Raw genomic sequence first — 19030 nt, 5'->3', positions numbered from 1 at the left:
CTTCGTTTTCAACAATTAAGAAATAGGCTGCACTGTTTAAACATGGCCATTCCAGCCTTGAAGATGAGCTATGTGAAAGACGTCCAACAACAGAAATCATTGATGAAGTGTACGATATGGTAGTGGATGACCGGCAAGTTGTGTATGAAATTGCTCAGACTATAGGCATATCAAAAGAACGTGTAGGATATATTTTGCATGAAGAATTGCTAATGACAAAGTTCGTGCAAGATGGGTGCCATGCTTGCTCACAGCAGATATAAAACTGATTTTGCGTGTCGATTTATTACTATGGATGAGACTTGGATTCACCATTACACACCAGAATCCAAACAGCAGTCAAAACAGTGGACAGAAGCCAGTTGTTCAGCGCCAAAGAAGACAAAGTCAGTTCCATCAGCTGGAAAGGTTATGACATTGGTGTTTTGGGATGCTAAAGGGGTTTATTAATTATCTTGAAAAGGGTAAAATAATAACTGGGGAATATTATTCCAATCTTTTAACCAGACTAGACGAAAAAATTCGTGAGAAAAGACCCATTTTGCAGAAGAAGAAAAAAAAAATCATCTTTCATCAGGACAATGCACCTGCCCACAAAGGTGTTTTGGCAATAGGGAAATTAAGGGATCTGCACTATGAATTGTTGGAACATCCACCCTATTCCCCACGTTTGGCGTTCTCTGACTTATGTCTCTTCCCAAAACTAAAACTCTTCCTTGCTGGTCAGCAATTTTCTTTGAATCAAGAGGTGATTGCAGCTGTAGAGGAGTATTTTGCAGATCTTACTGAGAACCAATACAGGGTGGGATAATGGCACTGGAGCATTGCTGGAATAAATGTATATTAGTCTTAAGGGAAATTATGTTGAAAAATAAAAAATACTTTTGAATTTATAAATTCGTTTTTTCCTTATTAGGCCAAAAACGTTTCAGACCACCCTTGTATAGCTACACGAAATGAATAAAATAACACTATGAATGTCAACTTGTTTACATTATTAAAAACACACAACGCAACATCATAGAGACAATTACAACACGCAGCACTCAATCAAAATAGTGAACTAAAACTGCATATAGTAAGCCGAAACCTAAACCCAAGTTATTATCACTGAAACAAAAACCATACCAAAACTTTATGGAAATTCAGCTTGTTTGGATTCATTTGTACACTACTGTACAATTCTGATCCATTCCTCCTAATATTACTTCTCTTTATGCTCTTCGCTTCAGCAGCAGGATGTTTTGGGCCGATCTAAAATACTTTCAGTAGTTTAGTAATAATTAAAATTTTTAACATTTAATAGATATATCGTCTTTCAGATTAGTTATATTTGGGGTGGCTGTATATCAAAGTCCTGCAAACCAAATATTGATTTAAAGGATCTACCTGAACCTTACGCTTTAGAAATTCTAACTGTTGTCATTTTTTTTTTTTTTAAAAAAAAATTATTATAATCAGATACCATGGTGTATTTATAAAATGCCAAATCAATCTAAAATACTGAGAAAAATCTATAAAATCATCCTCATAGTGGTTAGTAGCAAAAGTGCACTGTGGTTTGAAAAATTGCTATTTGTTTCTGTCATATAGTATAAGAGTGACATTTATTATAAGGTCTTTTCATGTAAAATTGAGTTGGCTGGTTTCATTTCATATGGAAGTGACACTGTTTTACAAATTGACTAGAGAACACATATGAGTTAATATGCAATATACTCTCCTCATGTTTTAATTGCTTTAATATAATCTAAACCAAGGGTCGCCAAACTTCTTTGACCATCGACCCCTTCAAGAGTTTTTTGGCTTTTTATCGACCCCCCTCTATTTTACTATTACGTAATTATAATAGGACAAGCAAAAAAGACGCTTATGTGAGTTTTTAGATTGTTTATTTTATAGTTACAATGTTTATTGTATGTATAATATAGTATATATTATTATATATATTTTTATATTACTTTTACTACTACTATCACTAGTAATATCACTGGTATTACTACCAGCCCTGCTGAACTCTTCAACATAGAGAAGTTTAGTTCGTGAATGAATAACGATTGAATTACAATATGTATGTTGATGAATTTTAGAACATTAATGCTCACTAGTATGTCGATGCGCAAAAATGAGACTGGGATCAACACGTGCATTGTTCTTATTTACTTATACTTACACATGTTGCAATCTCGCTCCCCCAGCGCCAGCCGGGTGGGAACCACTAAAATCCGTTTATTGATAAATACGTCATTTTGGCCTACTTGATTGGCCTCTGTAACTATTTTCATGACCTTGCTCCATCTTACAGGTCCTATTTAATGTCACCGTTCCCACGATTCACTCTTAATTGTGTTGTCATTCAGGATGGAGGTAATCTAAGTTAACTGAATTAAATATTACCCATACAATGTGGTCTTATATTTTTTTATCGACCACTGATCTAAACAGTCAACTAACCAGCATGCATGAAATTGATAATATTACTAATATGCATGCATGATTCTTTTCCTCTATTTCAGGATTTTAACAGTTTAAATGCATTAAAAATCTCTCTAAAGTGGCTTAATAGAAAATAATGGAATAAATGATTTGCCAAATTTGTAAGGTACATCATCTGTACTATCAGATGATAGTCTACTATTGATATACTATCAGTTCTTTTAAAGTTACACAGTGGTTAGCATTCATTGTGAAGAATTTATGAAGACAAAAACACGCGTTGGAGTAATTACTTTACTTATAATTATGAAAATAACACTCGACGTCTCAACCTCTCTATTGAGGTCATCATCAGGAAAACATATCTATACATAGTGCATAAGCTACATGACTACACAAAAGTAAGATAAATCTAAATGCTTTGTTAATTTTTTCACCAGAGGTCAGGCTAGGGTAAACAATTAACAGAGTATTTAGATTTATCTTACTTTTGTGTAGTCATGTAGCTTGTGTCCTATGCATAGGTATGTTTTCCTGATGATTACCTCAATATAGAGGTCGAAACGTTGAGTGTTATTTTCATCATTATAAGTAAAGTAATTACTCCACATGTGTTTTTGTCTCCATAATTCTTCACTATGATGGATATATTATCAGTTGATAAATAAAGGGATAGGTTATATTTTGTGAATTTGGCCACTAGTATAGTTGAGCATTGTAAATTATCAGCTTTTTAATGATTAATTAGTCCAAGAAGTAACTTTCTTTAGTGGGTTCATTGTCTGTAATCTGATAAATCACATTAATATTTCAAAGATTATGATTATGCTTTTTTTATATTGTTCGATTTATTTTGATGTAACATTTCTCTTAATACTAGTTTAGTTATAAAAATTACGCTGTTTTATAAATCTTGAGTGCTGCTTCTTTTTAGTGAAAATAGCAAAATCTCTTCCTCCCCCCCTCCCCCCCCCCCCCAAAAAAAAAAAAACAACTTGATGTGGACATGGCACCTTATTAAATATTACCACTAGTAGCCTGAGGATGTGTAATCCACTCCTTTTTTTAAATACGACTGGTTCCGAGTTGCTTTTTGTTATTCACACAAAGATTGATAAATGCCAGCCTTTTCTTGATTGATATCCCAAGAACAGAGTCTCACACTCATGTTACTGCTTGTTTTTCAGTGTCTGTAAGCTATATTTGTATTTCATTGAAAATTTTCTTCATTAAACAAGATAAGCTAGGGAATTAGTGGCAGTATGGAAACAGTCTTAGTATGTAGTTGGAAACAGCCCATTTTACCCCTGTTGGTATTAACTATCTTACAGTACTGTATAGCACATTCTCTGTAGGGAATCATAGCATTTAACAGCTGTACAAAAGTAAAGTTAAGCAAATCTGTCAGAATTGATTGGAAGACTATGAGGAGTACATGAGTTTGACATCCCTTAGTTTAGAACACAAAAATCTATTTTCCTAACCTATTTCCTTAGTTATTAAATAAAAGACAGCTTAACCACCCAACTAGATCAAATATATCAATAATATTTGCTTCATATCCATATAACTTTTCTATAATATTCAATGGACACTTCACATCCATGTAATTATGAATATATATACATGGCCAAGCCAGTATGGTGGTTAAGCAACCTAGCATAAATAGCTAAAAGAGAAAAATACAGTGGTGTGTGTGTGTGTGTGTGGAGGTGGGGTACCAAGAATTCCAGTATGGATTTTCAAATTAGTTTCTTTCTTTTTTTTTTTTTTTAATGAAATTGGAGAATGTAATATTTTTTTGTTCATTTATATATTATAACATTATAATATGTCATTGTATTTATTTTCTAGAATGGTCCACTTAGGCTTTTCTATAAAATATATGAGCATCCGTCAAAGCGATTAAAAATAGGTCTCTGCAATTCTCGGGAAATATCACAGAGTGAAAGTATAAAAGACTGTAAGGTTATTTCCGTCATTGGCCAAAACTGTATTTCAGAAATTAATGGACTAGATAGTTCCCATAGCAGTTCAACAGAAGATGATTCTCATTCCAGTAGTCAGAAAATAAAAACTTCAAGAAAAACTAAAGTAACAGTGAATCATTCACATTATATTGATGGACCAACAAAAAAAGAAGCAAAACTTTTTGAAAAACATGGTGGTAATATTCATCACAGGTTAGGTACCAACAGAATCAATGGTATTAACATTGAAAACCACACAGATAATACAAGTGAGAATGGTCATATAGGTAAAAGGGATTCTTGACACCACCAGTGCCTTTGGGGTTGCTAATTAAAGAAAGAAAGATAAACTCAAAAATCACAAAAAGAATTGTTTAACTAGCATTCATAATAAAACTTCTGAGCAGACTTCATCAATTTCATATCTGTGATGATGATGGATATCCAATTAAGTGTTAAAATCAGTGGTTATGACCAGCAGAGGGCTGTACAAAATGTGGAATTCCAGGCTGCTCTGTCCAGAATATACTGAATCTCTTTATCAAAGCAATGAAGAATTCAGTTTCAGGTTGTATATTTTCAGGTTATTTTGGCCGATGTTTTTTTTTTTTTTTTATTTTACAATAGTGCCAAAGGTATTTTAGTTTGGTATAACATGTAAATAAACATTGATTAGCTTTATATTGAGGATACTTTTTTTGTTGTTTTTAATTTATTAGTTAGCATTTTTTGCTAATTATGTTTTGGAAATGTAACTATACATAAATGTATAGCTCAAAAACTTGACTCTCTAAGTTTGCTTGTACTTAGCTGTTTATCAGAATTTTAGTAATGGCCTCTATACTATTGTTTTTAATTATTTATAAACTCAGAAGATTGAAATTGCAACAGTTAACTAAGAATTTCAGTACAAAATAAGCATTGCAAGTGTTATCAAAGATTGTGAGATAAATATTTTTTGAAGTTATTTACTGCCTATCACCTCTACAGTCAGTACAAAAATTAATAATAATAATATTAAGTACTATAATTAACTGAAAAATACCATTTTAGTTTTCATATTTCAGTTAGTATCATTAAACAATATCTTATTTCACCTAAACTTTGTAGTTTTTATATTATCTAACATTAGGAGCCACGTAAAACTTTAGTTTTAAAAAAACCTAAGTTCTTATTTCTACTTTTCTGCATAGTCTGGTTGATTAATTGTATGGTTACATTATTTGCATTTTGGCAGAATTCATGACAGGATATTTTTTTTTCTCATTTCAGTATTATTATTATTTATGGCATCTCCATGGAGTCCAGAGGCTCATCACGGGAGAACCAATCAACCATCATACACACAACTCTTATCATACCCCTCCTTGAATCCTTAATTCTGCCAATCTGGTCTGCACACCCCTAATAACCACACTTTGACACAGCCTCCACGGATGGTCCCTAGTTCTCTGACTATTTGTTATATATTGAAAATTTTCACTTGCATCAATTTTATAAAACCCCTATAATATCTTAAAAGTTTCTATCATGCCCCTCTTTTCTGCCTATCAACTAAACTTTGTAACTCACAAACCTTCAACTTATTCTCTTAGGGAGTATTCCACAGACCTGTCGCCATCTTGGTCACTCATCTCTGAATCTTTTCAACCACCATCTAGTCCCCAAGAAACTGAGGTGACCAAATCTGTGTGCAGTAGTCAAGATGTAGCTGAATCATAGCCTTGTAAAGAGGGATAATAACTTCCTTATCTTTACTTGTTACTGTGTATTTCAGCATCCAAGTAATTCATTGAGCTATTTTACCAACTTTTGCAATATACCCTCTGAATTTTAACTCATTGTCCACTATTATCTGCAAGTCCCTAGCTTCATCAATTTTCTGTAAACCAATACCATCAATATGATATACCATATGCAACCTTTTCAACCTGCACTGCATAACCTTACATTTTGCAAGGTTATGCATTAAATTGACAATCATCATCTTTTAGCCACAATGCCAATTTAAATCATCCTGCAAGATATCTACCAACCACTACCAATTGCAAGATATCTACCAACTTTATCAACCACTCCACCATCCATGTTACTAGCCTTAAATCTATTCTCATCCGCTCCAGTTTTTATAATAGTTTTCCATGTGGTATTCTATCAGATGCCCTGGCAAAGTTGAGAAATATTATGATATAGCCATTACCTTTATCCAATTCTGCTGTCACTTTATTATAAAATGTGAATAAGTTACTAAAATAATACCTCGGCTCCATGCTGCCCACTATAGAGTATCGCATCCCTATCCACCCACTATTATATTTTATCTTTCACCAACTTTTCCGATAATTTAACAACCACTCCCAATATATTAATTGCTCTATAGTTTGCCACCTCTTTCTTGGAGCCTCCATTATGCAATGGTACTATCTTACCCACTTTCCACTCCCTTGGAACTCTGCCAGAGCTGAGACTTCGATTGAACAACTTCGTCATAAGAGAGGCAATGCCAGTTCTCTTGCAAATTGACATAGTACATGGGCTGATATGCCATCTGGTCCAACTGCTGTGTTTACATTCATATTTTTTAATATGCTGAACACCTCCTGTTCATGTACCTCAATGTTGATATGCATCTCTGTAAAATCACCACTTGGATGATACACCTTTGCAAAATGACCACTCAGCAACTCAACTATTTCTTTTAGTTCATTTGTCTTCCTACCATGAGCATTATTTAAAGGCATTCTACCATAGTTGTTTTTCCTCTTACTTGCTACATAACGAAAAAACTCTTTTGGGTTTACTTTATCCTGTTTGGCTAATTTTCTCTCTATACTAGTCACCCTTCTTGCTTGCAGTTTGTACTCTCATGAACTTGCTGATCACTTTTTTTCTTTATATTTCCTTCACAATGTTTTCCTTTATTGCAGCTCTTTCCAACTTGGTTTATCCTCCTGATCTTGGGTATGCAGTCTGATACTGCTACTCAAGCAATCTCTGACCACTTGCCATGCACTACTGATATTCTTTTTTGTAGCTTTTCAAGCTATGGCACTGTTCCAAGATGACTCCTTAGTCTCTTGTAATCACCAGCCTTTTAGGTGAACATAACCCCCTTCTCAACAGAGAACTCCATGTGTTTGGCATCTTCCCAGAACATGACCACATAGTCACTCTCCCCAATTGGAGGCATAGTGTCTTCCTTGGTTATTGACACATCTTCGGATACTACTATCAGATCCAACACCCTCAAGCCCCTTGTCCCCTCTATAATATGTTTCATGTAATTATCCCTTAGCAACTGTATAAATTCCACTTCCATCTTGCCATGCCTCCTTTCCTCCCCTAACTGATGACACCATAGTTAATCTCCCATAATAATTGTTTTGCCTACACTCATGCCGATTTTCTGTTACATGGCATCTACATCTTCCTCTGGACCCCCTGGTCTATAGTAGCACCCAATAACATATTTTTTCCTATTTTCCTCTGTCTCACACCAGACAGCCTCAAATGAACCATCTCCCTCAGACCTAATATCCTCTTGAACTTCTAATTTTGTTGGTTGTGATTCTGCAGCTATCATCAGCAGTACCCCACCTCCTGTCCTGTTCCTTCTATCCTCTCTTAAAATACAATACCTTTTACATTCTATCCCTGTAACTATATCATTTTCAGTCAACCAGGTTTCTCTGATGCCTATAATTTTTGGACAAGTTGAGCTTACCAATGCCAAAAACTCCTCGCCCTTATTCCTGATACTTCCTGCATTCGTGTGCATGCATTTCAATGTCATTTTGTATACATAGTTACCCTTGTGTAATGTCATTACTAACCCATTTAAATTGGAGAAATGTGAAATCCTGTTTGCCATTGCATAATCATTATTGTACTCATGCTCATTTATTGCAGGGGTAGCCATGCACACATGCTTGATTTCATCCTCTCTAATATCATTTAACCTGGTTTTGCACCACCAGACTCTCACTAAACAACACTTTCTCCAAACATATAACTCCAAAACCATTTAAATATAGTCTGTCAGTCCTTTCATCCATCAACTTCACTCCATACATCAATAAACTGCACACCATTCCTCCTTCACAAACTTCTCATTGGCAAGCTCTTCTCAGTTTTGTCCTATCATTCTGAGGCAGCAGTCTCACAGTCTTTGCTTTCTTGCTCTTTATTTTCTTCCACTAACAACTCTTTCATATCTTCTCTCATTACATATTTCTCACCTTTCAAAACATTTGTATTGGCTGGCACAAATGATTTGTGCCAGCCAATACAATCAACCCATTTGCTCCATTCTTCTGCATACTTACAGCACCTGGAAAATATGCTTTCGTCACTTTCTCATTAAGCATATCATCGAATTGTGTCCTTTCTTTTATTTTTGTAATATAATATTAATTTTCAAATAATAGTACAAACATTTTAATTGCATAAATATTGCATTAAACATTAACATTTATGACACATGTAATGTTCCACCCATTCAAGAATGCCATTCCTAAAATTTTGAATGGCAATCCCACAAAAGGTTTGGAATGTATAGGACATTAACATAGATTGGTCAAGAGCTATAAGCCAGTAACTGTGCTAATGGTGTTACACCAACTGATGAAGAGCAGAAAAGCATCTACCACCCAAAGACTTTCACAAATAGTACTAAGATAAAATCTGCATTCTACTAACTGACTGACATATTTGGGTGATAATTATGTACTTACTTTATTTGCATTTCAGGGTAATTCATTGAAAAGATAACCTTTATGCTACAGGTCAAGTGAATTATAAAAGTCCTGTTTTTATATCACTTCAATATTTGATTAATAAATACAGACACACACATACTCATGTACAGACATGTATAACAGGATATAATTCTTATGCATTTAAATTTTTTTTAAATTTTTTTTATAACCTATAAAATATCTCTGAGATACTGAAAAATTGCATGTTATGTTGTGAAGAATATTTACGGTCATATAAAGATAACTTGATCTGGATTTGAATTTTTGTTCAAGACATAAGCAGTACATTTTTATTGATAGATGTATCGTACTTGATTATACAATTGACTCTCGCCCTAGCAAGCATTGCTATTAAGAATTCACTCACTATAACAAACTGCCAGAAGAAGTCTTAACTAAAATCCCATATCACACTACTGAAATTTACTGTAATTGTCTTTCCACTTTATATAAGTATTTCTTTGCTCCTAATGAGTTCACTTCTGTGAGAGTTGACTCTTCCTATTCACATACCAAGTATCTTTCTCTTATGATTTTCCAAGTTTAATTTTTACAGCTTTAACAAATAGAAAATAAAAATATTTCTTCAAAATGAATTATCCAAAAATTTCTGGAATACATGCCATATTGCCAATAATATGGGAGTGCTCAACAAATACAAAGGACAAAATTGTGCCATTTTGTCATTTCCTGGATATGTAACCTCATGGTTGTACAGAATATCAGGTTAACACTACATAATTAAGGTTACGTTATGAATAACATCATCCAAACTAATTTCTTATTTTTCAGATCTCTAATATTGTGAAATATACACTTCAATCTTCCTCTAGCATGAAATATATTTTACTAACCTTTCCTCTGCCATTTTCTGTTCAAGTGACCATATCACATAGATTAGATCTTCTCATACATTGTTCAATGATAATGATCTATGGATGTCTAATATCTTCATTTTTAATATGGTTCTACCATTGATGCTATCTGTTCACTCCACTAATTTTATTTAAAACTTGCATTTATGTGGTTTCTGTCTCTGTCATTTTCTTTCTAACCCAACTTTCAAATCCATCAGTTAAAATCCATCAACACCATCTTGTATACTACTTGTGTAGTGTTTTGACTAATTCCAATGTAAATTGATTCTTTTGACATGTTGGTTTTGCTTATTCTGTTTTTTCTTTTAATATATAATTTGTCATCTTCAATAAAATGGGACTTAAATGGCTAAAACACTTTTCACTTTTTTTATAAATACTTCATTGAGAATGTTGTTAAATGTTTTGTGTAGAATTTTTTTTCCTTAGTTTTTGTCTTGGTTCCTGATTTTCCTATCAAATTTGTTACAGCAGTTATTCCATTTAGTGAAAATAACCCTAAAGATATGTAGTGATTTTTATGCAAGAATATAACATTCTGTATAAAGAGCTGGGTTGAACTCTCTAAATTTCATATAAATTTTAATGTCACCTTCTTACTAGAATCCATATATAGTGGAGATAGTGTGCATGCACTCTTTTCTTACACCTTGAGTTTACATCAAAGCAACTTCTTGTACATCATTGAATTCTAACTGCTGAATTACAATTTAAATATATGCCATATATTGTTCTGCATAATGTTCCATTTACACCATATAATTTTATAATATCATAATATCAATCCTGCTATTCTGTGATTTCTTCTTGCCTTAAAAATAGAAATCTGATTTAACCCATTTGGCTTGATTCCAGCTTGTTCTTCTTCAAATTTCTCTTCCATAATTTTTCTTAGCCTCTTCTGAAATAAGCTTACATAAACCTTGCTTAGAATACTCAGTAGAGAAATTCCTCTGTAATTGTAATGTTCAGTTTTGTTTATCTTTTTTTTTTTGTATATGGGTACTGTGAAAGTACTCGTTCTTTCACAGTACCCATATTCCATGTAAATTTTATGTAGTATAAAATTTGTGTATGAGCATTTCTCTACCATTTTTATGCTTTCACATGAGCCTCCAGAGCAATTTCTGCCACATTCATGATATTATTCTTCTGTATAATATGGATGACTGAATGTCACTTTTATACCATAACTTGGCTTTCTTACATTTTTCTCTATATTTGTTTAGGACTATTATTTTGCTTGCCAGAAAATTTTGATGTGATTTCAAAAGAAATTACAACTGCTATTTGGAATTCATAAGTCCATTATGAAGTTACTGAGTTTTCTATTCTTACAGACATCACTACCATTTCTGTAGTGTAGCTAACTATTTCTCCTTTACTGAATCAATAATCTTTTGCTGAAATTTTCATTAGTTGGCTAGGATTTGGTTCTTGTTTTCAAGTATCTTCACTTCCTTGCTAATAATTTGTCTTTTTCTGTTTTCACCACAAGGCTGCTAATATACTTTGTATATATTTTTCTTTTCAGTGGTGTGTTTACTCATTTTTATCCTATTAAAAACTAAATGATAACCCTTTCTATTTCACATCCCCTTATATGCTCTTATATCCTGAACCATTGTAAGATATTACTATCAACAGTAACATAAGTCTTTTCTTATTTCTAATATATTCTCTCTATGTAAATTTATGCTGAAGGGCATAAACTTACTAATGCCATGATTCATCATAAAGATGATTAAACATTGGCACCAGTAAAGACTAGTCCACATCCTAGCAGGAATTGAGCAGGTGCTGATCATTTGCAGCTATATTTTTTTCTGTAGATCTCCTGGATTCATTTTGCACTCTGCTATTTCAGTCTCAAACAAGAATCAGCTTCATTCCAGATAAATTATGGAGACTACAACCATGTTAGAAATAGGTTGCTCCACTACCTGAATGTTTACCCTAGTACCTTGAGAAAAACAGCCTGGGCTTTTTTGACTGGGCGCCTCTCCCCATCTGAGAATATTTCATCATGTCATACCATGTGAAACCAGTAAAGGTGAGGATTGGGTATTAAATTAAAATCTGTAGTTGTTCGACATTCGTAACAGACTATGTAGAAGTCTCCTTCCAGTCTATCTTTGAATCATTGGTGATTAATCTTATGAATTGCATTGCCTCTGTTTGTATTTGTGCCACATCTACTGGATTTTTCTGGTATGTTTGGTGAACAATGTGCATAACTATTCAGACAACTCTTTGATTCATTTCCATAGAATAACCTATTTAAAACTTGATAAATATAGTTTGGAATTTGATTATGATTTTTATCCTAAATATAATTTAAAATAGGTTTTTCACACTGTTTTTATTTTAAATATCACTTTTTTTTTTTATGGGTAGTGCACAAAAATAAAGTATACTTCCAACCATCTATTTAAAAAATCTTGCAGAATATGCAAAAAATGAAAGTTTAAAATTCAGTTCAGCATTTTTTTTTATTCAATTCAGTTTTTATTTATTAGAATAGCTATGATTTTTCAGAATTATTCCTACATGCACACACACGACTTTCTGACTTTCTTCCATGTACATTATAAAGTACTTGATAATGATACAATGTGTTCTAATTTCAGATACAGCATAATCTAGTTTATAATGATAATAGGGAACCTATTAACATTGTCCTTCACATTACATTCAAGTTTAAATGTAATTTCAAATTCAAGTAAAGTCCTTTTGAAAATCCTATTTAAATTTGGAAACTATTATAAAACTTATACCTGTAGTATTCCTAATTTTTAATAATTTACTAATAATAACCTATTTAAATTTTTGCAGTGGTCTTTCCTTATGTCCACTTTTCCAAAAGAAAATAATTTTACAAAAGTTTTTAAAATATAAATTTTACATTTACATTCAATTAAAAATACTTTCTCTGTTAAGAATTTAGCTGAATCTCAAGAACAGTATATTTTCTCATTTAAAAAAGCACTGTTTTGTGTGTGTACACACACACACATGCATATTAAGTGAAATGAAGATGATAATGCCTTAAAACACAATAGTTAAAAGTTAGTCTTTCCAATGTGCATTATTAAAAATACATTAGGGCATATATTTGAAAGATGTTGAAGTTGTTCGTTGTGGATCAAACACTTCCCCTACTTTCATGAAAGTGATTGAGAGCTTTTAAAAATATCTCTACCCAAAAACTCAAATAGTCATTTTGTTGTTAATTATTAATACTTTTTATGTATTTCATCTTTTTAGCATCTCTTTAAAAAACAAAAGTTTAAAAGCTGACACCAGTATTCCAATACTTGATCATTCAAAAGAACCATATTAGTACCTAGAGAATCTCATTGTTCTAACTATCTCTGACTCTTCCAAACTCATTTAAGACTAAACAGAAACCCAGAATATCTTAGATATTACATCTTTATAGTTCATGCTTCAAACTTCTATATTTTACTTAACTGAATTCTTAATCATTGTGTAGACCTGAACTTATGAGGCTTCTGGACAGAATTCATGTTGAAGGCAAAGATGAGAGTGCTGAAGAATTGAAATTTGAGAAGGATCACATATGCTCCTTGAGATTCAAGAAGGCTGAAGCATCTTCCTTGAAGAACTTCGTTAGTTTATCATCAAAGGAAGCTACTCAAACAAATCTTCAATGGAGATGACACTGGTCTCTTTAGTAAGTGAATGTCCTTTGCACTTTCATTTAACAGAACGAAAAGGAAGTGTCAGTAATGAATCAAAGATTAATTCCTATGCTGGTGTTCATAAAATCAAAGGACTATTTATAAAAAAAAAAAACCATAAGAATTTATTCCCAGTTGTTTCTCACGCTAACCTAAGTTTTAAGTAGTGCAACTTCAGAGTATCTCAGGTGCTGTTAAAATTTCAGTAAAAAATTTTCCTATAAAATTCTGGATGCTATCTTTTTATTTAAGAATTTTTATTACCAAGTTGAAACCTTGTAGCCCCTATTCTTCATTAATTATGTAAAAGTTAATAATCTGAAGTGATGATATATAAATTACTTACCTCTTAGTTTAAACATCATTTATTTTTCACAACTTCATAAAAAAATTCATAAATCAATATTATAGATGAATGGAAATTGGGATTTCAATTAGGAAAGTTATATAATCAGTATACCTAAGGGGGAAAAAAAACCACTTACAAATACATAAATACAAAAAATCGTACATTTAGAATAGCTTGAATATCATTTTACAGTATTTCTTTTTATCGTAAAAATCGCTCAAGCAATCACTGCAGTAGTTTATCCAAGTTTTTTATGACAGTGAAATTTCTCAGGTTGAACACATAGCGCAAAGAGCTTCTCTTCATATATTTCAATTTCATCATGTTAGGTGTTTTTGTGGCATCTCATGCTCTTACTGTGACAGATTTGTGTTACCTTCACTCAACTTTTCGTTGGTTAGCTTCTCACTCTACAATTTTAACAAATGCTCTGCATGTGCACTTTCAAAACCTGTTTTGTTTAACAGATCCACAATGCCCTTTCAAATCTTTTTACAGACACATTTCGAAATCATGAAATAATTTGGCAATAGCTTCTACCAAAGTCCTTTCATAGTTTTCCTCATTATTTTATCTCTTGCTGTTTCAGTGTTTTTGATTGCATTTTTCATTATGTGTTGCTTACATGATTCTGTAACTTTTCTTTGCTTTCCAGTTTCTTTTTTGTAGTTTTGTGTCTAGTCCATCAACAGTATATTTCATTCACATTGGGAAGTAGTAGGTCTTTAATGTTGATCAGTGGATTGGAGTATGGAGGTTGCGTTGTGTTGGGATACAAAATAAAACACCTTGGATATTTTTGCTCTGATGTAAGACATTATCAGAAATTAAAAGAACTTTGTTGGTGAGATTATCCTTGGAACAATATTTCATCTTGAAAGGAAATCTTTGATTTTCTTGACACATCTGTAAGGATTTGCCTTCTAACTCAAGCTTTTTTTTTTTTAGGTTAGCATGGAAAACAACTGGAAATAAATTCTTGATTTATGCCCTTTTTTTATAGCTCTTTAATTTTGTGAATGATACACTAGCATGAGATTAATCTTTGATTCGTTATTGAGACTTCCTTTTTGTATTGTTAAATGAAAGTGCAAAGGATATTCACTTACCATTGAAGGTTTGTTTGAGTAGCTTACTTTGATGATAAACTAACAAAGTTTTTCAAGGAAGATGCCTCAGTCTTCTTGAATCTCACAGGGATCTGTGATCCCACTCAAATTTCAATTCTTTAGCACTCTCATCTTTGTCTTCAGTTTGAAGGAAACTGAAGACGAAGATGAGAGTACCGAAGAATTGGAATTTGAGTGGGATCACAGATGTTTTGATAGAGAGAAATTCAAGAAGATTGAAGCATCTTCCCTGAAGTAAGCTTATCATCAAAGGACTGAGATAAACAAATCTTCAATGCAGATGACACTGGCCTCTTTAGGAAGTGTACTTTCATTTCACAGGATGAAAAGTCTCATTAGTGCATGAGAAGTTCTTGAACTTCTTGAAGAATGATGAACCTTAGAAGCATTGTCATTTTTCAGTGCTAATTGCAGGCACATCAGTTTTGTTTTATTTTTTCCCCCTCCATGAAAATTGTTTACATTATTCAAGCAGATAGGTGCATAGTAAGTCAGATATATATCTGACCTTTGACCTGCCTCAGTTGTTTTATCACTGCCACTGCTAATTTACATTTAAGTGTAGATGTTTTCCTCCTCTTTAGGTTTTTCAACTTATTGCATTTTTCTCTCTTACGTGGTTCAGGATTTGTGATGTCATAAATGATGGTACAAACAGGAGTTTAAACCTAACATACGCAAACACTGAACTGATCCACACTTGTTAATGCTATTCTGTGCTCCTTAGTCCATGACTCCTGCTACAGTTAGTCAACACTCCAGTAGTGGCTAGCTCTGAATTTATCTAAAAATTTAAGGATGTCAAGAAATTATATTCTTGGTTTCAGCCTTATCTAAGTGTAAGCAAACAAAGTTAGCATGTAAAGTAACTTCACAATTTTCAACATCTATCTCTAATCCACAATGTTTCAGTAATGAGGTGTGACACCTTTTTGACTACTCGCATATGAGAAATATATGTATGTGCTTTGCATTATGGGATACTAAAGCAATTGACGTGAAGTCATTAGCCTCTATGTACAAGTAGCCCAGTCATGAAGTAATTTCACTTGCAAACTTTTCTTACACTTAGATAAAGGATGAAACCAAGAATATAATTTCTTGGCATCTTTAATTTATAGTATAACCGAGTGAGAAATCTTTAAACAATATTAATTTATCTCTACTTCATGACATAGCATGTTTGGCTTTATAAAATTGAAAAGTGTTTTTTCATAAATTAAAAAAAAAAGCATATCTGTTCTTCATAAAATGATAAATATATAATTTGAGCATTTATAAATCAGGGAATGGATGTAATCTGATCTGGAAGTAGCTGAAAGCAGTATCAATTGTGGAAGTGTCATTTATTATATGGAACACTTTTGGTCTATACAGTTTTGGATCTAAGATACCTTAAACTGATGAAGGAATCATCTTGAATTATATCAAACTGAGTCAGTATCTGAGGTATATCCACTTGGATTATCTTATTATTTTGTTATCATTACTGAATATTTTTTTGAAATTACTTTTTCATTACTAATTTTTCCATTGGATAAAATTAAAATCTCTTAAAAGCATATCCCATTTTTGTGTAGAGACACTTGTACAGAGTTGATTGAATAAGATTGTCCAAAGATATTTATTTTGAATACATTTTTAGAATGTTTTTACTGATCCAGAGGAGTTGAATGTTATAGTATTACTGTAAAATGTTGTACTTATTGAAAGAAAAATGTGCCTTGTTAAAGTAGTAATCAGCATTGTAGTTCCTAATAATCTGTGGTAAAAAATGTGTGGGCCTATAAACATGTTTTTTAATCTGGTTTAAGGTCTTCATACCATCTTGGTTGATATGTTAAAAAAAAAAAGCTCAAAAATATGAAAATACTTGCTCAGAAAAAAAAAAATATATCATTTAATCACATAGCTATTTTTTAAAATTCATAGTAATAAATATTTTGATAAAATGTAAGGTTGTAAATTAGCAGAGCTGTCCAGAGTATTTTAGATTACATGTTCCTAAATATTGCATGTCTTCAACAATGTAATTGCTTGATAAACTGTTATCAGATTAAGATGTTTATTTCTACTATCATCTGAAATACGTCTTAACATTTTGGGGAGAGAGAGAGAGAAAAAATATATTGTTTTTTTTTTTTTTAATTAGTAGAAGACATCCTATAATGTGTGTGTTTCCAAAAGTACAGAATGAACAAAATTTGTTGTATTATGAAATCAGAATAGCTGCCTTACTGAGTTTAATCATTCCTTTATGATTCAGTATTATAATGTATAACTCATTCACCTGTAGCATTATTATTACTTTATGCATTTCTTGTTTTCTTTGGAATGGGGAGTTTCATAACTTTCTGTAAATGTGTAAGTATTAGCATTTGTTATATTCATTTCTATGGTGGTCTTCTCACCCATGCTAAGAAGGATCTTCCTTTAGTATTTCAGTCCAGCATTTTATTCAAAGAAATAAATTTTAAGATGCTAATTGCTTGTTAATTAAATTACACTCTGATATATTTTAATTAAAAAAAAATAGAAATTTGTTTGTTTTTATGCATCATTTCATAAAAGTTGAAAAGATATAAGTAAAACATTCCTCAGTCATGGTGTCTGTCCAGTATTGATTATTACATAAATTGTAAGTATATTTTATATATATATATTAGACATGGTGCAGCCAGTGCAAGTTGTGTTACTTACTAAGTTACCGATTTGAACGTTCTAGAAAAAAAAAATCTGTTTGCTTGCTATGATGAAAATATGAATTTGAAGCATAAGACCGGAAACATTAGTTTGTTACTGAAATGAGAATGAAATGCCTTAATATTGAAGAAATTTTGCATCATTGCCACATATAAACTTTGAATGATTATATTATCACCTGAAAATGATCAAAAGCAACAGTTAATTTTCTTTTCTTAAAGTACAATAGTATTCTAATAATGTGATTAAAAGTTTATAATTGAACAATGTGCTATTATGTGCATTGTTAAACTACTTATTTGTTTTCTCTGTGTAAAAATAAGATGAATAAAAGAGTATTTTAATAACTTTTTTTTAATGTGAACTATAATATTTATCTTTAGAAAAAAAAGAGTAAGGTTCTTCATAACCTCACTCTTTTTCCTGAAGAGTGAGGTAATGAAGAACAAGAAATGTGAATATTTTTAGGTGTGGTGTTGTAAATATAATACATTAATTTAAGTACAGTTAACAGTATTTTTTCCTGTGGAAGGTAAAATGGTTCATGTTTCTTTCTCTTCCATCATTGTTCTCTCATTTCTTAATTCTACTTTTTTTTAGTTCCATGATTTAATTTATTTAAAGAGTAAAATTTTTTAATTATTTTTTTTCCCTAAGTGGTAAAATCAGTACATAGCTAAATATTTAAGAAAGAATTAATTCAGTATTTTGTCCACATTTTTGACTGCTGGTCCAAAATTTGATTTCTGTAAACAAATTATCTGTATTATGCACTGTAAATAAAGCATTGCTCAATTTTACTTGATGGATATGTGACTAATTTTTAAACTTCCTGGTATATTCCAAGTATAGTTTAGCTTTATTAAATAGTGTATATATATTAACATAGCTTGCCCTTCATAGCAATTAATAGGCCCTCTAAAATGTTACAAATTAACGACTAAAATAATAAAAACTTTTTTAATATAGCTTTTTGTGAGCTAAGGAACATGAAGCAAATTACATTATAGTATGCACCAATATAAGAAAATATTTTTAAGTTGGTCATCTATGGACCTGACTAGGCTAAGTTCTGGCACGTGCACTCTCTCTTGCACACTCAC

At 31.9% G+C, this 19030-nt stretch overlaps 1 protein-coding gene across 1 annotated transcript in view; it reads left to right on the top strand.

Annotated features, from left to right (window-relative positions):
* LOC150100525 (polycomb complex protein BMI-1-like) overlaps positions 1 to 18732 on the top strand; it is a 265230-nt gene extending 246498 nt beyond the window's left edge. Inside the window, exons 11-12 of the mRNA XM_090402672.1 lie at positions 4291 to 4974; positions 13538 to 18732. Coding sequence (XP_090258798.1) covers positions 4291 to 4710 — 420 coding nt within the window. The 3' untranslated portion in view covers positions 4711 to 4974; positions 13538 to 18732. The remainder of the gene's footprint in view (positions 1 to 4290; positions 4975 to 13537) is intronic.
* Positions 18733 to 19030: the final 298 nt, after the last annotated feature.

Source organism: Typopeltis vanoorti, chromosome 13 (genome assembly GCF_054136105.1).
Source record: "Typopeltis vanoorti isolate ZY-2024b chromosome 13, IOZ_Tvanoo_1.0, whole genome shotgun sequence".
Classification (NCBI taxonomy): Eukaryota; Metazoa; Arthropoda; class Arachnida; order Uropygi; family Thelyphonidae; genus Typopeltis; species Typopeltis vanoorti.
Note: the sequence above shows the minus strand (reverse complement) of the source record. Positions and strands in the feature narration are given on the sequence as shown.